Source organism: Lytechinus pictus, chromosome 19 (genome assembly GCF_037042905.1).
Source record: "Lytechinus pictus isolate F3 Inbred chromosome 19, Lp3.0, whole genome shotgun sequence".
Lineage (NCBI taxonomy): Eukaryota > Metazoa > Echinodermata > Echinoidea > Temnopleuroida > Toxopneustidae > Lytechinus > Lytechinus pictus.
Window position 1 is genome coordinate 11,401,552 of NC_087263.1, and position 16,001 is coordinate 11,417,552.

Sequence of the window (16,001 nt, forward strand, 5' to 3'; positions counted from 1 at the left end):
GCAGAAAGCAATAACAGAATCATTTTGTAAACATGAATTTTTCTGCAATTTAACAGAACAGGTATGTTTAAAAAGGGGAAAAGGGTGTTTTATTAAAGGAAATTTGTAAGGTTCCATATACGCCAAATACCAATTTCCTGTAAGATTACAGGTGTTCTCGAAATTCTGCTGTAGGAACTTCTTTTATTTTACGGAAAATTTTTTCTAACAGTGTTCTTTGCCGCTCTTTATTATCATTTTTTTTTATGTTTTGCTAACAGCGACCCCCCCCCCCCCCCCATTTCTACGTTGATACACTTATGATGCCAGTGAATTCACGTTTTATCTGAACTTTGGCTTAGCTTCGATAATATATGTTTCTTAATGAGACTGAATTGGTCAAAGTTTGTTCTCTGTCTGGTGGCCGTTCATGCCATTGCGTAACGTGGTTTGTCTTTAAAAGGTGGACCCTGCGGTTTTGTAATAGCAAATGCACAACGCTTCAACTTAAAAGGTATTCCAGACTGAAAATAATATGTGACCAATCACCCCAAAAACCAACAATAAGTCGTTAAAAAGGTTGTCTGTAAGACAACTATTTGATTGTCAAAATTTTGATATAAGCTTATCTGAGAGATGAATTCTTCTTCATACAGTCAATATTTCAAATTGTAAAGGTGAGATTACAGAAAAGGAGGTACAATAGTTTCTTAGACATTTTCTTTTTCAGGCTGCTTTTATAACACTCTAAATTCCAAGGATTGAAAATAAAGCCAGATCGGCTGTGAATAGTCATGATAGTGACCAGCCGAATATTAGACTTAGATTTAAACCCTGTTGACTTCAATATAAATCTGAAAGATTTTCATTTAAGTCTTTTGGAAATTAAACAGATAATCATTAAGATTTAAAATATATTAGAAACTCGGGTGGTCACTATTAATAGCCGATTTAGATTTGCTTTAAAGGGATGGTCCGGACTGAAAATATCAAAATGCCGAAAATTTCATAAAAATCGGATAACAAATGATAAAGTTATTGAAGTTTAAAATTTAGCAATATTTTGTGAAAACAGTCGTCATGAAGATTCATTAGGTGGGATGATGATGTCACATCTCCACTTTCCGGTTTCTTATGTTATTACATAAAATCGTAATTTTTTCATTATTTCATACTTGTGTGAATAATATGTCTCCCTTATAATGAAATAAGTTGCAGCAATAAATATATAATGCACTAAATAAGTTGTCAATCAAATTTTTCTAGTTCTTGGATGAAAAAATTGAATAAACCTAATTTCATATAATAAAATACAAAAGAACAAGTGGAGATGTGACATCATCAGCCCACCTAATGAATATTCATGACGACTGTTTTCACAAAATATTGCTAAACTTTAAAATTCAATAACTTTGTTATTTGTTATCCGATTTTGATGGAATTTTCGACATTTTGCTCAGTGAATTATACTCTATTTATTAAGCTATAAATACTTTTAGCCCGCACCATCCCTTTAAATCCTTGAAATTTAGAGTGAAAGTCTCGTCTCACTGAGAATGCAGTGTAAGCAAAAACTTATGCTTGAATGAACCCAAACTGCAAAACTTTTTTATTCCTTTCTTTGGAGATCTCAATGAATTTCTTCTACATCAATCAAGAACTTTGAGGGTTATTGCAGGTGAATTAAATTATATATTATTTTTAAGTTTAGGATGTGCTATTTAATCTCAATAAAAAATATCAAAGTTCACGTTGTTAGACTTATTGTTGGTTTTAGGGTGGCATGTCAAATATCTTACCAAATGGAGTAAACTTCAACATTACGAAAAGAATTGCTGAACATTTCATCAAGGTGGAATATTAATGAGGTTGAGCAGATGTTAATATTACGTTATTGTGCATGTTTTTTTTTAATAAGGTGGAGGGTTGAAGCCTATCCACCCCCCCCCCCCGCGGATTTTCAGCGATATACAAATTTTACTATAGATGAATGATTATGAGCAATATAATGTTGGGATACAACGTGTATCAACGGCCAATGTCCAAGGTATAACACTTAATCAAAGTAAAGTTCAAAGGACTTACAAAAATAGCGAGCAATTTGAGATAAATTTTGTCAGTCGATAATATTTCATTACTATATGCCATGATATGCATAGTGGTACAATAACGGTTTAGTTGTGTTCGTGGCAAACATGGCTACTGCTAACTTGAAAGAGATGCTCGCCAAAGATATTTCAGAAATCGATATATTTAGCCACACCTATGAATATAAAGGTGTCACTTTGTTTAAAATGCAAATGCCTGAGATCTTCGATGCTCTACAGACGTGGATAACGAGGCCTGATGACGTTTATATTGTTACATGTCCCAAATCAGGTATTTATGTGGGGTTTTCTATGTACAAAATGCATGACGAAAAATATTTCATGGATGATTTTTTTCCTCAAATGAGTTAAAAGCTCATTTTGATTGTCGTCGTAGGCTTAGGTACATGATTATAAAAGCCTACTGGTTGACCTTGACTTAGGCTATTAAAGGGCAAGTCACTCACAACAAAAAGTTGATTTGAATAAAAAGAGAAAAATCCAACGAGCATAACACTGAACATTTCCACGAAATCGGATGTAAAATAAGAAAGTTATGACATTTCAAACTCCTAATTTCACAGAGCAGTTATATGCACATCCTGGTCGGAATGCAAATGAGACTGATGACATCATTCACTCACTATTTCCTTTTTACTTTATTATATGAAATAGTATAATTTTCTTTTCATTATCAAAGCAGTGAAACTAAGATTAATTCATCCATGAACATGTGGAATTAGCACTATTTTGATACTATATGGTTCAGTCAAGCTGGCCATTATTGTCAAATCTGTACAAAATCTGTATATTTAAAATAATACAAAAATATTGAGTGTTTTATATTAAGACCTTAAAATGGGGCAACCACTTTAAGTAGTCATGAGAAAGAAGCATATGTCACTACATAAAACAATAATAATCTGAAGTGCGAGGAAATATATTTGGTGTATATTGACTTGAAAATGGGAGGTTTTAGTACAACGGGATATATTTCTGCGCCAGGAACAATGAAGACATAGGCCCTAAACAAATTATGTTTCATAAAGTAATGATTTTTCAAGGTAATATATCATAACATAATTATAATATAACATAATGAACAATAATTTCTTCTTTCGCACTACGTTTCTTTCCCTTTCTCCCTCTTTTTCTCATTTTCCCCGTTTTTTTTTGTTTTTGCCAGCCGATTGGGGGGGGGGGGGCACGTGCCCCCCATGCCCCCCCCCCCCCCCCCCCGTAGTTACGCCACTGAGCGGCTCGAAACCACATACGGTATAAATGGATTTGCGCTTGAGTGGATAGTCTATGTGACCGTCTCCAGAGAGTAAAAATATGGGAATCTCTGTCGCAGACATTTACTCTTCGACGGGATGTCCCACAATGGTCAGTTGTGGGCCTTATACTATTTAATAATAATAATAATAATAGGCATTTATATAGCGCCATCTATCTAGAAATATTCTATTCCGAGGCGCGTTGTTATTATTATTATTACCCCGGCTTTAGCTCGAGCTGCCTTTCAGCGCTCATGCATTCAAGGAATTAATCCTGCCGGGTACCCATTCACCTCACCTGGGTCGAGTGCGGCACAATGTGGATAAATTTCTTGCTGAAGGAAATTACGCCATGGCTGGGATTCGAACCCACGACCCTCTGTTTCAAAGTCAGAAGACTTATCCACTGGGCCACAACGCTCCACATTTATTTACCCTCTATGCTAGACCTCTTGCAATGTGATTGCGTCCCATCGTGGCATACATCACAATTTAGGTACAGAGTTGTATCTTGTTTGGAAAGCAGATATCGACGAGAGAAGTGGCGCTATAAGTAGACTCACACACTGTTTACGTGATATCTTGGTCCGTAATTAACAACTTGAAGCTCAACCAAGCGAAGATAAAACTGCTACATATATCTTCCCGATTCAGGCAGCTGTGTTATGGTATTTCTCCCCTAGAGATCTGTCTGGAACTCTGGAATATGGTTGTGTTCATAAATCGGAGTGTGTCCGTGATCTCGGTGGTGACTTTTGACAACCAACTCTCTCTCTAACAACACATCCACAAGAGCAGGACGGCTTCTTAGGCTACAGCTAGATTTGACCGAATCCGAAAGTACCTCAAAACTGCATCTACTGAATTTGTTTCTTCATATCTGGATTATTGTAAATGCCTCCTAGCTAGTCTCCTCTATCCAGCATTGCTCACGTCCAACGCATCCAGAATACCCGGCAGCCGGCAGCCAGACTTGTTAGCCAAAATTGAACACGTCGCCCCAATCCTGAAATCTCTACACTGGTTCCCGGTACAGGAACGTATTGTCTTCAAAATTCTCCTTCTAATCTACAAGTATATCCACAATCAAGCCCCTTTCGTATCTACCAAACCTCGTCTCCCTCCGATCATCATCCCAATCTGCATCCAGACGTCTCCGCTCCCACACCACCGCCCATCTTCAACTGCTGCTCGGACCTCGAACTAAAACTAACTGCGGTGACATATCTTTCTCGGTAATAGCCCACAAGCTTTGAAATCGTTAGAATTGTTAAGTCCCTAAACCCCATCTCAGTAAATTTCACTATCCCATCAGTCACTTTCTTGTGTTTTGTATGGAATCATACCCTTTAGTGAAAGTACATTGTAAATAATATTTCGTTTTTAGTAGGGTATTTCTCGATTATTAGGATTATTTGAATTTACTCGCATAATTATAGAGATTTCATATTGAGATTGTGTATATATTTTCAATCATCCCTATATTATGTCCAATTAACTAGTATGCTCTTGCTGAGTAATAGTGGCAAACACATTTTCTTTATGTACACTCTTTAAATACCGACAGTTGTAACATTTTGGCGTTGCGTTATGTAATCGACTCATTTATTGTCCTCTAGAACACATACTAAGACTTCATATTTTGGGGGAATCTTGCAGACTGAAAAATCGTTTTTTTAAGGTTCCCTCATATTTCACCATACTTTATCTTTGATTTCAAATCGCTGTATTATTTAATCTAGATGAACGATGACATGTCTGATTTGTACGCCATGCTAATTCTTCTGATGTTATATCGTTTTTATACGCCTGTCCTAGACGGGACGTTTTATGGTATCACGCTCGGTGTCCGTCCGTCCATCTGTCTGTTAACTTTTCCTTGTAAACGCGATAACTTTAGTTTGACCTAACCTAGGCTCATATAATTTGGTGTGTATGATATTAGCATAAATCCCAGGAAGCCTATTGATTTTGAGGTCAAAAAGTCAAAGGTCAAGATCACAGTGACATATTTTCATCTTACCTTTCTGCAGTCCTTGTAAACGCGATAACTTCAGTTTAACTTAACCTAGGCTCATATAATTTGGTGTGTATGATACTAGCATGAATCCCAGGAAGCCTATCGATTTTGAAGTCATAAATTAAAAGGTCAAGGTCACACTAACATGTTTTCATCTTACCCTTCTGCAGTCCTTGTAAACGCAATAACTTCAGTTTTACTTAACTAGGCTCATGTAATCTGGTGTGTATGTTACTAGCATGTTTCCCAAGAAGCCTTTTGATTTTGGGTCAAAATGTCAAAGGTCAAGGTCACACTAACATGTTTTCATATTACCCTTCTGAAGTCCTTGTAAACGCGAAACTTTAGTTTAACGTAACCTATGCTCATATAATTTGGTGTGTATGATACTAGGATAGATCCTAGCAATTCTATTGATTTTGAGGTCAGAAGGTCAAAAGTGAAGTCGTCACCTTCCACTTTTCTTGCTTAACCAATAACTCAATTTTCCGCGTCAGAGACGGGCGTATTATGTGCTCGCCTTAGCGACACTCTTGTTGCATTATGTTCATAAAGTTGGTGCAATATGTAAAATAAAATCAAATATCAGATATCAAATACCAAATTGTCGTAATGACGTTGGTACTTGCCAAACACAGAGGGCAGCTTAGGAAAAATGTTTCTTCATAACATTTCATAAATCATACATATACATAGAGAGAGCATGCGCGTAACATATCAGTTGTATGTGAGACAAACATGGATACTGCCTACTTGGTAGGGGTGCTTCCCAAAGATTTTTTTCAGAAATCGACATATTCAACCATACCTATGAATATAAAGGTGTCACTTTGATTAAAATGCAAATGCCCGAGATTATCGAAGCTTTACAGACGTGGATAGCGCGACCTGATGACGTTTATATTGTGACATACCCCAAATCAGGTAATTATGATTTTCCGAAATAACAGAGGAAACAATTTTTGACGATGTAAAGTGGGGCTATTAGAGGAAACCTTGTTTTTATCAATGAGCCATAATCTTTATTGGGAGGGGGGTCAAGATAAATGTATTATAGATTTTGTATGCATTTTTGTCTCACCTGCGAAGCAGAGTGAGACTATAGGCACCGCTTTTCCGACGGCGGCGGCGTCAACACCAAATCTTAACCGAAGGTTAAGTTTTTGAGAAATGACAGCACAACTTAGAAAGTATATGGACCTAGTTCATGAAACTTGGCCATAAGGCCATAATAATCAAGTATTAATGAATATCCTTCCTTAGTTTCAGGTCACATGACCAAGGTCAAAGGTCATTTAGGGTCAATTAACTTAGACCATGTTGGGGGAATCACTCATCAAAATCTTAACCTAAGGTTAAGTTTTTGAAGTGTCATCATAACTTAGAAAATATATGGACCTAGTTCATGAAACTTGGACAGTATTAAGTATTACTTAACATCCTGCTTGAGTTTCACGTCACATGACCATGGTCAAAGGTCATTTAGGGTCAATGAACTTTGGCCAAATTGGGGGTATCTGTTGAATTACCATCATAACTTTGAAAGTTTATGGATCTGATTCATGAAACTTAGACATAATAGTAATTAAGTATCACTGAATATCCTGTGCAAGTTTCAGGTCACATGATTAAAGGTCATTAAGGGTCAATGAACTTTGGCCAACTTTGGGGTATTTGTTGAATTTCCGTCATAACTTCGAAAATTTATGGATCTGATCCATGAAACTTAGACATAAGAGTAACCAAGTATCACTGAACATCTTGTGCGAGTTTCAGGTCACATAACCAAGGTCAAAGGTCAATGGACTTTGGCCATGTTGGGGGTATTTGTTGAATTATCATCATATTAACCCTGTAAGTATTTTGGTCTAGTTCATAAAACTTGAACATAAGAGTCATCAAGTATCACTAAACATCTCATGCGAGTTTCAGGTCACATGACGAAAGTCAAAGGTCATTTAAGGTCATTGAACTCTGGCCATTTTAGAGGTAATTATTAGATTGCTGTCATAACTTTCAAAGTCTATAGATGTAGTGTATAAAATGTGGATATAGGGGTAATCAAGTATCGCTGACAAGTTTTAGGTCATATGATCAAGGTCAAATATCAATGAACGTAGTATTGTATCATTATATGAATGGTGTTTTTTGTGAATAATCATTTCATAGTAGTTTTCAAAGTCAGCACTGTTGATATATTGCTATATTGAATCGCGTGATGCAGGTGAGACCGCCAGAGGCATTCCACTTGTTTATTACATGACGTGGCGAATACTAATCAGTATATTCCAGTCGTGGGTATTAAGTTCGTGCGTAATTTTCAGACAAGTTTATGAAACGCCTGCGTACTCTAATTTGCTCGGGAATCCAATTTGAACTCCTCAAAACCTAAACAACATTTCTCACTTCATCATATGTAACAAGGTACAATTTTATGATTGCAAGCAAGCTTTAGAAGTCCCATCCCAGTAGAATTATGTCATTAATTATGCCACTTGCGACCTCAAATGGTGGAGAGGAGCTATGGGGCTATACCCCCTTCTAGCTAGAACCCCAGCCCCCCCCCCCCCCCTCCGTTCGTCTTGTGATGCACTATTTTCTTTTTCATCATTCACCACTTGCGACACCAATGGGGAGGCCATGGGGTTTTGGGGCTAGAACCTTTGTCCTCCACCCCCCCCCCCCCCTCCCTCCATGCTTAAAAATCCTGTGCCGCCAGTGGATTAATGAATATGCATATTTGAATCCTACACAGGTACACACTGGATAATGGAGATAGCTTTCTTGATCATGAACGACCTTCAACTCGATAAAATAAATCGGGAGGCAAATCTGTTTGCCCTTGATTTCGCCATAGCTAACAATAACGAGAACACAACCAAGGTCACGCCAGGCCACGAAATCATGGCGCAGTGGAAATCTCCTCGGATCATGGTTAGTCACATCCTGGAAGAGTTTGCCCCGGAACAAATCAAGAAAGGGTCAAAGGTATGCTGGTAAAAATTATATACATGTATAACATTGTCATATTGTACAGGGCCTGTACTGACATGTTAACCAATTATGAAATAATATGTTTGTAGCGCTTTACAAGCCTAACCAGCATTAATACATATGATCTGATTTAGTAACTGAAAACGAAAGAAAAGGTGGAGGAAAGATGGAGAAAGAACAGTATTTTACTAATGAGAGACAAAGGTCATTTAAGTTTATAATACTCTTATTATAATCAAGTTCGCAAGTACGATATTTTATAAAATTACATTCTCAAATATACCATAATTTGAAAATGTTAAAGACCACGAAAATGTGTTCATGTAGGAATAGTCCTTGGTAGTTGTCCCTGCTACGGCATATTTTGGTAAATTGCACATTTTTATAAAAAGAAATTGGGAACCAAATGGTGCAGTTAATTCGTGATATACATGCACATTTTGGACAAAATGCACATTTTGTTAACATAACTTAAAAACCAAATTTGACAATTATTATGAAGTAAAGGTGACTGTGGTCGCTGGCATAAGGTGGTCCAATTTTGCGAACAAAGTAAAAAGGGTAAAAGGCAGTTTTTTATAATATGTTATAGGTATCACAGTTCTGTAGATAATGAAAGAGGTTTAAGTCACCAAAAATATTTTGTTTCTCAAAGTGGCTAATCAATAGCTAATTTTTACATAGACGTCATGTAAAATGTGAATTTCCAAATGCGTAATTCTCAGATTGAACCTGCTGCACATGAAATGGTGTCAGAATTTAATGATACTTTGGATCATCCTAGTATTTTGCCGTATAATCTTATAACATAAATACTTAAATCCATTTAAAACAAATAGTTATCTCCTATCATATGTACATTAATTACACTAATTTTATCGATGTTAGATTTCACTTTTTTTTGCATGCCTATATATATATTGCATATATATGTTTAACGTCGAAAATTTGGAATTCAAAATAAACTGTTGGAACAAAGTACAATGCACTACCACTTTGCCTCATTAACACGCGGAACGTAATATCGTCTTATTGCATATATATATATATGTATAATATATATATATATATATAAGTGCGGGTGTGTGTGTGTAGGGGCTATATAATTGTGTAAGCGTTCGTTTGTATTTATTTGAAAAAGTTTGAATGAGCACAATGTTTTTTTTATTACGTATTGACGTAACCGTGTCTTGGACTAATTACGTATGAAAACAGTGATTCTGGCCTGAAAAGTATTAATTGTTTTTTTATCTCTCTCTACCTTAATTTTTCTACCTACCATTCCCCTTGCCTTCTCTTTCTCTATCCCTGTCTATATTTCTCTTTGTTTTTATTTCTCCCCTCACACTTTCCCTATCTCGCTCAGCTTTTCCTCTTAATCTCTTATCTACATGTATCTATCTATCTACCACTCTCTTTCTCTTTACCTTACTCCCTCTTTTTCTACATAGGTCATCTACTTCGCAAGGAACCCTAAAGATGTAGCGGTCTCCTATTTCAAGTTTATCGGTGATACATTACCAGCTGAGATGGGCGGATGGAAGGGGTATCTCCCTTACTTTCTTTCTGACAAAAGTATGAGCATGATGATTATCGAAAATTATGTATCTTCCAATTAAAACAGATCTTAAATGTATCAAAGAATAAATTAACCACCCGCATTGCAACTATGCTAGGGCCATACTTGGACGGCACAAGGGACATTTGGATAGCGTGTGTATAAAGTGAATGTAGATCTTATATATAGTGATAATTATATGAAGTAGCGTGATGAGCCCCAAAATTGAGGGGGCCAGATATGGCGTATCAGGCAAAATTATAAAAGTTTTGAGCTAGCGAATTGAGCGAGCAAACATTTTAATTAGAAAAAAAAATAGAAATATTACATTCATTGCATATTGAAAAAAATATCCAGAGATCCTTACAAGCTAGACTGGTAGATATAAAAGTCTATTAGTAAATCACTTTTTGTTTAAATGAATTAATTTACTCCAGAAACAGCGAAGCTGTGTCATATAGACCTGGAATGTGTCAAAATAGTAAATTTTTTTTAAAACACATGAAATAAAAAAATTGTGGTGCTTTTTGTCTTGTGCTGGAAAGAATATAGTTTCCCATGACATGTTGAAGAAACAATGATGAAATATAACACAATGAGCATAACATGAGTTTAAAATTGTATATGCGTTTTCTATGGTAGGGCAGAAATACTTTTTCAACTGTTTAATCACTTGTAGTTAGTAATAAAGGCCCAAATCAAAGTGAGATGGTTGTTCGCATATTTTTTGTTTTATTTCTGTTTTATATATTTTTATTATTTTTTATAGTGATTTCTGGTGGCTGGTTTCGCCATGTTAAGGGTTGGTGGGCTCTCCGTAACCAGCCAAATATCCTTTGGTGTAAATACGAAGACTTCCATAAGGTAACTAACATTTGTATCACGTTATACCCCTCCGATTCTTAGAGGGGAGTGAAACTGAGTGATGTCTCTCATTGACTGTGTGTTATAAATGGATAGCATTATAAAATTAATATACCTATTTAGATAGCTATCAAAAATATTGGATAAATCAGCCTATAGTTTTATTTTAATAGATAGACTAAAATGTTTTTTCAGAGGAAAGGTACCTGTTTTGTTTCTTGATAACATCATTATTAATGTATAGATGCACTGAGCAGTGAAATGTATTACCATTCGGTTTTCAGTTAAAGTTTTTATTTGTTCTCATTTCCAACAGAAATACAAGTCGTGCATAGATCAATAAATTTGACAATTAAAGTAAAACAATGCATGCAATATACAAGTACACATACAATTCATAACTTTGATTTTATAAGTATATTATATTTAAAAAAATCTATATCGATATATTAGCAATGTTACCCTGGAAAAGGAAAAGTGCATGGGCCTATTCAAGCAGACTACAATGTGTGTGTGTGTGTATTTGAGTTTTGTCAGACGTGTATCAATCAGATATGATTATTTACGTCTGGGACCGACCTTTAACGTCACCATCCGAAAGACGTGACCAGGGCTCGAACCTCTGCATCAATTTGTAACTTCCTCACAGCTTGGATTACAGGCGCACGCCACAACGCCCAATGTTCAGAATGTTGCATTATATTTGGGTAATGGATCCGACCAGATATGCGTAGTTGAGGTTTTGAGGTAGGGCTGCGGTTTCGTTTGCCCTTTAAATTGATACTTGCGGGTGAGGAGAGGCTGAGGGTGAAATTGAGGATTTGTTGTAAAAATAGTAGCTGTAGCAACACTTCTATCAAGGCTCCTGCTATTGGTACTGTTTGTTGTTTTCAAGTCCAGGGGGTGTTTCACAAAGATTTAAGTATGTCCAAGGGGGTGTTGCAAAAAAATATTTGCGATCAATTGCAAATATTCTGTTGCAATTTTACAACTGATAGATCAACGTTAGCTGTAGCAAATCCGATTAAACTTCTTGTTTCAAGGATCAGATTAGCAATCAATTACTAATTTTCGATTAACTACAAGACATGTGATTAATTTAGGACCAAAAAAGACTTGTAATTGATCGCAAGTTTCTTGCAACACCCCACTAGAGTCGCACTTAGATTATGCCACGAGGACGCGCACTACCGCACATTGATCAATAAGATTTCGCTTTGCATATCATGTACGCGTCGGCATTTATGTGCGACTCTAACACATGCTTCAATCTTTGTGAAAGAAGTCCCCAGTCATCTTAACGATGACGGCTGTGATAATAGGTAATAAATAACAATAAGGTTATCGGTGATAATAATACAAGGGGTCGCGGAACCAGAGTTGGGAGGGGGGTGGGAGGTTTCGGACCTCACTCTTCCAGGTTTAAATGTACATAAACGCGAATGAAACCAAAGTGTAATTTTTGTACCGCCCAACCTATTTAATAATATATAAAAGCATAATAAAAGCATGATAATAGTGATACAAACAATAATTATATAACTAAAATGCTTAAAAATAATTGCAAAGATGATGATAATCTTATTATTATTAATAATGACATTAATAATAATGGTAATAATAATAACTCTACCGGAAGACCACAGTAAAAATGTGAAATCACCTCCACACTGCTCAATTTGAGCATTTCAACAGTGTGAATCAAATATTCCCATCGTCGACCATGTGAACACGCTGTAAACAGTCACACTGTCGAGGTGTGCAAAGTTTTAAAATATCTCCACACTGTTGAATTTGAGCATTTTGACAGTGTGAATAGTATTTTCACACAGTCCACTATGTGAACACAGTGTGAACACACTTTCCAACAGGGAATAATAATATTGATAACAATGATGATAACAATTGAGAAGAAATATAATATCGAAATACTTAACGCATGTACTATCATATCCTAGGACCTGAGAGGCAATATCAAAAGGGTGGCAGAATTCTTAGAGCGCCCTCTTTCGGATGAAAAGTTGGACAAGCTCGTTGAGCTGACTGAAATGAAAGGCATGCGGAAAACTTACCAAGATATCGAGGATACAATGGGAGACACGGGCAAGGCGATTACTCAACTTTTTGGGCATCTGCCTTACCTCCGAAAAGGTAAGCTGTATTCAGTTCTAAATAACCAAAGGTTCACGAATGTAGCTCGAGCAGTTCACTTGTGTGACCAGGGGGGTGTTCATCAAAGTTGTCAGCACTGACTAAATGGTCAGTGCTGACTATTTCAGTGAAATCCTTGGTTTTGATTGGATAAGAAGCACTGGCTTCTGACTGTTGCTATGGTAACTGTCGGAGAAAGACAACCTGTCAGTGCTGACAACTTTTATGAAACGGACCCCCGGTAACTTCCGGTAGTTTTATGGTAGGAATGATCTACAGTAGATGGGATAAAACAAGTAGCGGTATGAAAACGGGTGCGCGACTACGGATTAGACTGGCGCTAGCTACGGCGGTACGAGTAGACCGGAAGTTATAAGGTCACACATCACTGAACGAGAAATAAAATTCATAGTTCAGTGCACAAAGTGAATAACAAATGCAGTGTTGTAGTGCCTTGACTTTCAGCCTTGGCCTTGCGGATTATGAGCCTTGACATTTTAAGGCATTTTCAAGGCAAGGCTTTCTGACAATATTTGTCATACATTTAAAATGCCAAATAATGAAAGCAATGATTATTACTACTACTATTAGGATACAATAGACAATTACTGCATAAACTTGAAGATGATTTTGATGCTTTTCTTTTTTTTTTAGAAAGCAAGAAATTTTATCTAAGTCTAAACGATACGTTGTGAAAAAAATAACACACTTGAAAATAGATTTTCCAAAATTTTGTAAAATTCAAAAATTTCATGTCGATAGCGTGACGAACCAAACAATTTGAGGGGGGGGGCAAATATTTCGTATGGATCAATATTTCTAAAAGAATAAAGTTGCAAGCGATTTTTTTAATCGACATTTACTCAACTAAGTTCAGACTGAATTTGCATTTTCATCCTCCTTTTCGATGCAGGCAAGGTGGGCGATTGGAAGAATGAGTTTACGGTAGCTGAAAATGAGTATTTTGACGATGTTTACCACAAGAATATGGACAACACTGGTATCGAAGTCCAGTTTGAGTTGTAAGCAGGGATGTACGCGAGGCCGGCTTCGAGGCCGCACTTTGCCGGCCTTGCTGGGCCTCTACCCGCGTCACGTGAACAAAGACAATGGGAGGTTTTCTCCAGCGGCATCGGGATCCGGAGGGAACGGGGCCCCGTCTTAAAAAATAATTGCGATAGATCCATCAACCACAACTATGGAAAGCCAGCAACGTCAACATCTAAACTGCATGTTTCTTCAAAAAAAAATTCAGATGTGATGTATATTCAAACATTCCTTGTTTTCTTGAAAATTCAATGTGCTTCCCTTTATTAACAAATTGTGCAAATTTCCTGTAGTAGAAATTATGACATTGATGGACTTCCATACAGCTCAGGTTGATCGGATCAATCGTAACTCTTTGTAAGACGGGGCTATGGTCTCTATTGAATCCCTGGTTGTATAAGCATGAACTGCTTCACACTGCGATGAAATTGAAATCATTTCTATTTCATCTTATATTATTATGATTTATTTTATTTTATCTTTTCTAATTTCATTTTATTTCATTTATTTTATTTTATCTTTTCTTACTTTATTTTATTTAATTTCCTTATGTTTTATTTTATTTTACGTCATTTTATTTTATTCTATTTTACTTTATTTTATGTCATTTTTGTTTGTTCATATTAGGGTTGATGAAAACTATTTTCCATATTAACTGTCTCGTCCGGGTTTTTTGTTTGTTTGGGGGGTCTTGTGTTTATTAAGAGACTTTGTCAATGTAAAGAACAATTGACTTGCGATCGTCTAACTTGCATTTATTTCCCTTTCTTTAAATTAGGTATACAATTATGTCAGATAGGGAAGGGTCTAAGTTGAAAAAAGTTCAGCTTGAGTTGTAAGAATATATTGTAATGATAATAATAGCAATAATCATCGCTATTCGATCATGAAAGTTCATCTGTGTTGGTTGAAAATAAGAGAAAGCTTAACTTCCCCTAATCTTAACACAAAAAACCCGAATATTTTTTTTCTCTGTGTTGAGATCAAAAGTTTATATTTTTCTTAATCACCGCTTTTTTACTACTGTTACTATTATTGTTATTATTTTTACAATTATTATTATTATTATCATTAGCATTATCATCACAAATTTATAAGTTCATACATTGTTTGGAAATGTGCTTTCCACCAGCATTACATAGCATAAATAAAACAAAATATAGAGGATGTGAGAATACAAAAAAATGGCTATGGTATGTGTAAAGGCCACCGCACACCTTACGACTGTTCGCGATCCGATTTTGGAGCAAATCGCATTTTGCTCATTTTCTGAAAATGTGAATGGAACATATAATTTTATTTGAGGTTAAAATTAATTGAAAGAATACTAATATAACAATTTTGCAAGATTGTAAGCCTTTATTTTGGAGTAAAGGCCAAATTTGTTTCAAATCGTAGCCAATCGTACGACTGCTATGACGTCATTACGACTAGATATTAAATGTTCTTTTATTCTAAGAAGGATGATAGCATAGTCACAGATTTGAACATAGGTATTCGTACGATGATTTCGAACATTACACAGTAAAGCCCCTTTCACAATTGACGTACGACCATTTGCGACCTTTTGGTCGTGCGACAGGCTGCAACAGGCATCAATCGCTAGTCATCTCATAAGATCGCACAGAGGCTTTCACAGTTGCAACAGCTGTCGTACAACAAAACAACCAGTAAACCCCGATGCACGAGTAAGTCGCATATACTCTTATTGTGCTCGTGCGATCACATGCGAGTGTTGCACGAGGGATTGCGAGTGGAACGGTCGCATACATGCGAATGAAACGGTAGTGCAATGTTGTAAGCCGTTGCGATCGGTCTTGCAACAGTCTTATGGCCCATATTATTATCGCAACCAGTCGCAAGACAGGTCTCTGTACATGTAGGTCGCTTGCACATGTGCAAGTGTTGCACGACCTCCAGTCAAGTAAATGCGACTACTTAGTTGTGCCACCTCTCGCACCAAGTCGTACAACGTTGAAAGACACTCGCACGATGATCGCCCGACCGATGGTACGACCCCGGGT

General features: G+C 36.4%; 1 protein-coding gene across 1 annotated transcript; it reads left to right on the forward strand.

Moving 5' to 3' along the window:
• Positions 1 to 2,057: 2,057 nt before the first annotated feature.
• LOC129282459 (sulfotransferase 1A1-like) lies at positions 2,058 to 15,155 on the forward strand. Its single transcript, XM_054918356.2, has 6 exons — positions 2,058 to 2,358; positions 8,119 to 8,351; positions 9,809 to 9,932; positions 10,685 to 10,779; positions 12,738 to 12,930; positions 13,844 to 15,155. The coding sequence occupies exons 1-6, from the start codon at positions 2,175 to 2,177 to the stop codon at positions 13,954 to 13,956; spliced, it is 942 nt and encodes a 313-aa protein (XP_054774331.2). The 5' UTR covers positions 2,058 to 2,174; the 3' UTR covers positions 13,957 to 15,155.
• The last annotated feature ends 846 nt before the right edge of the window (positions 15,156 to 16,001 follow it).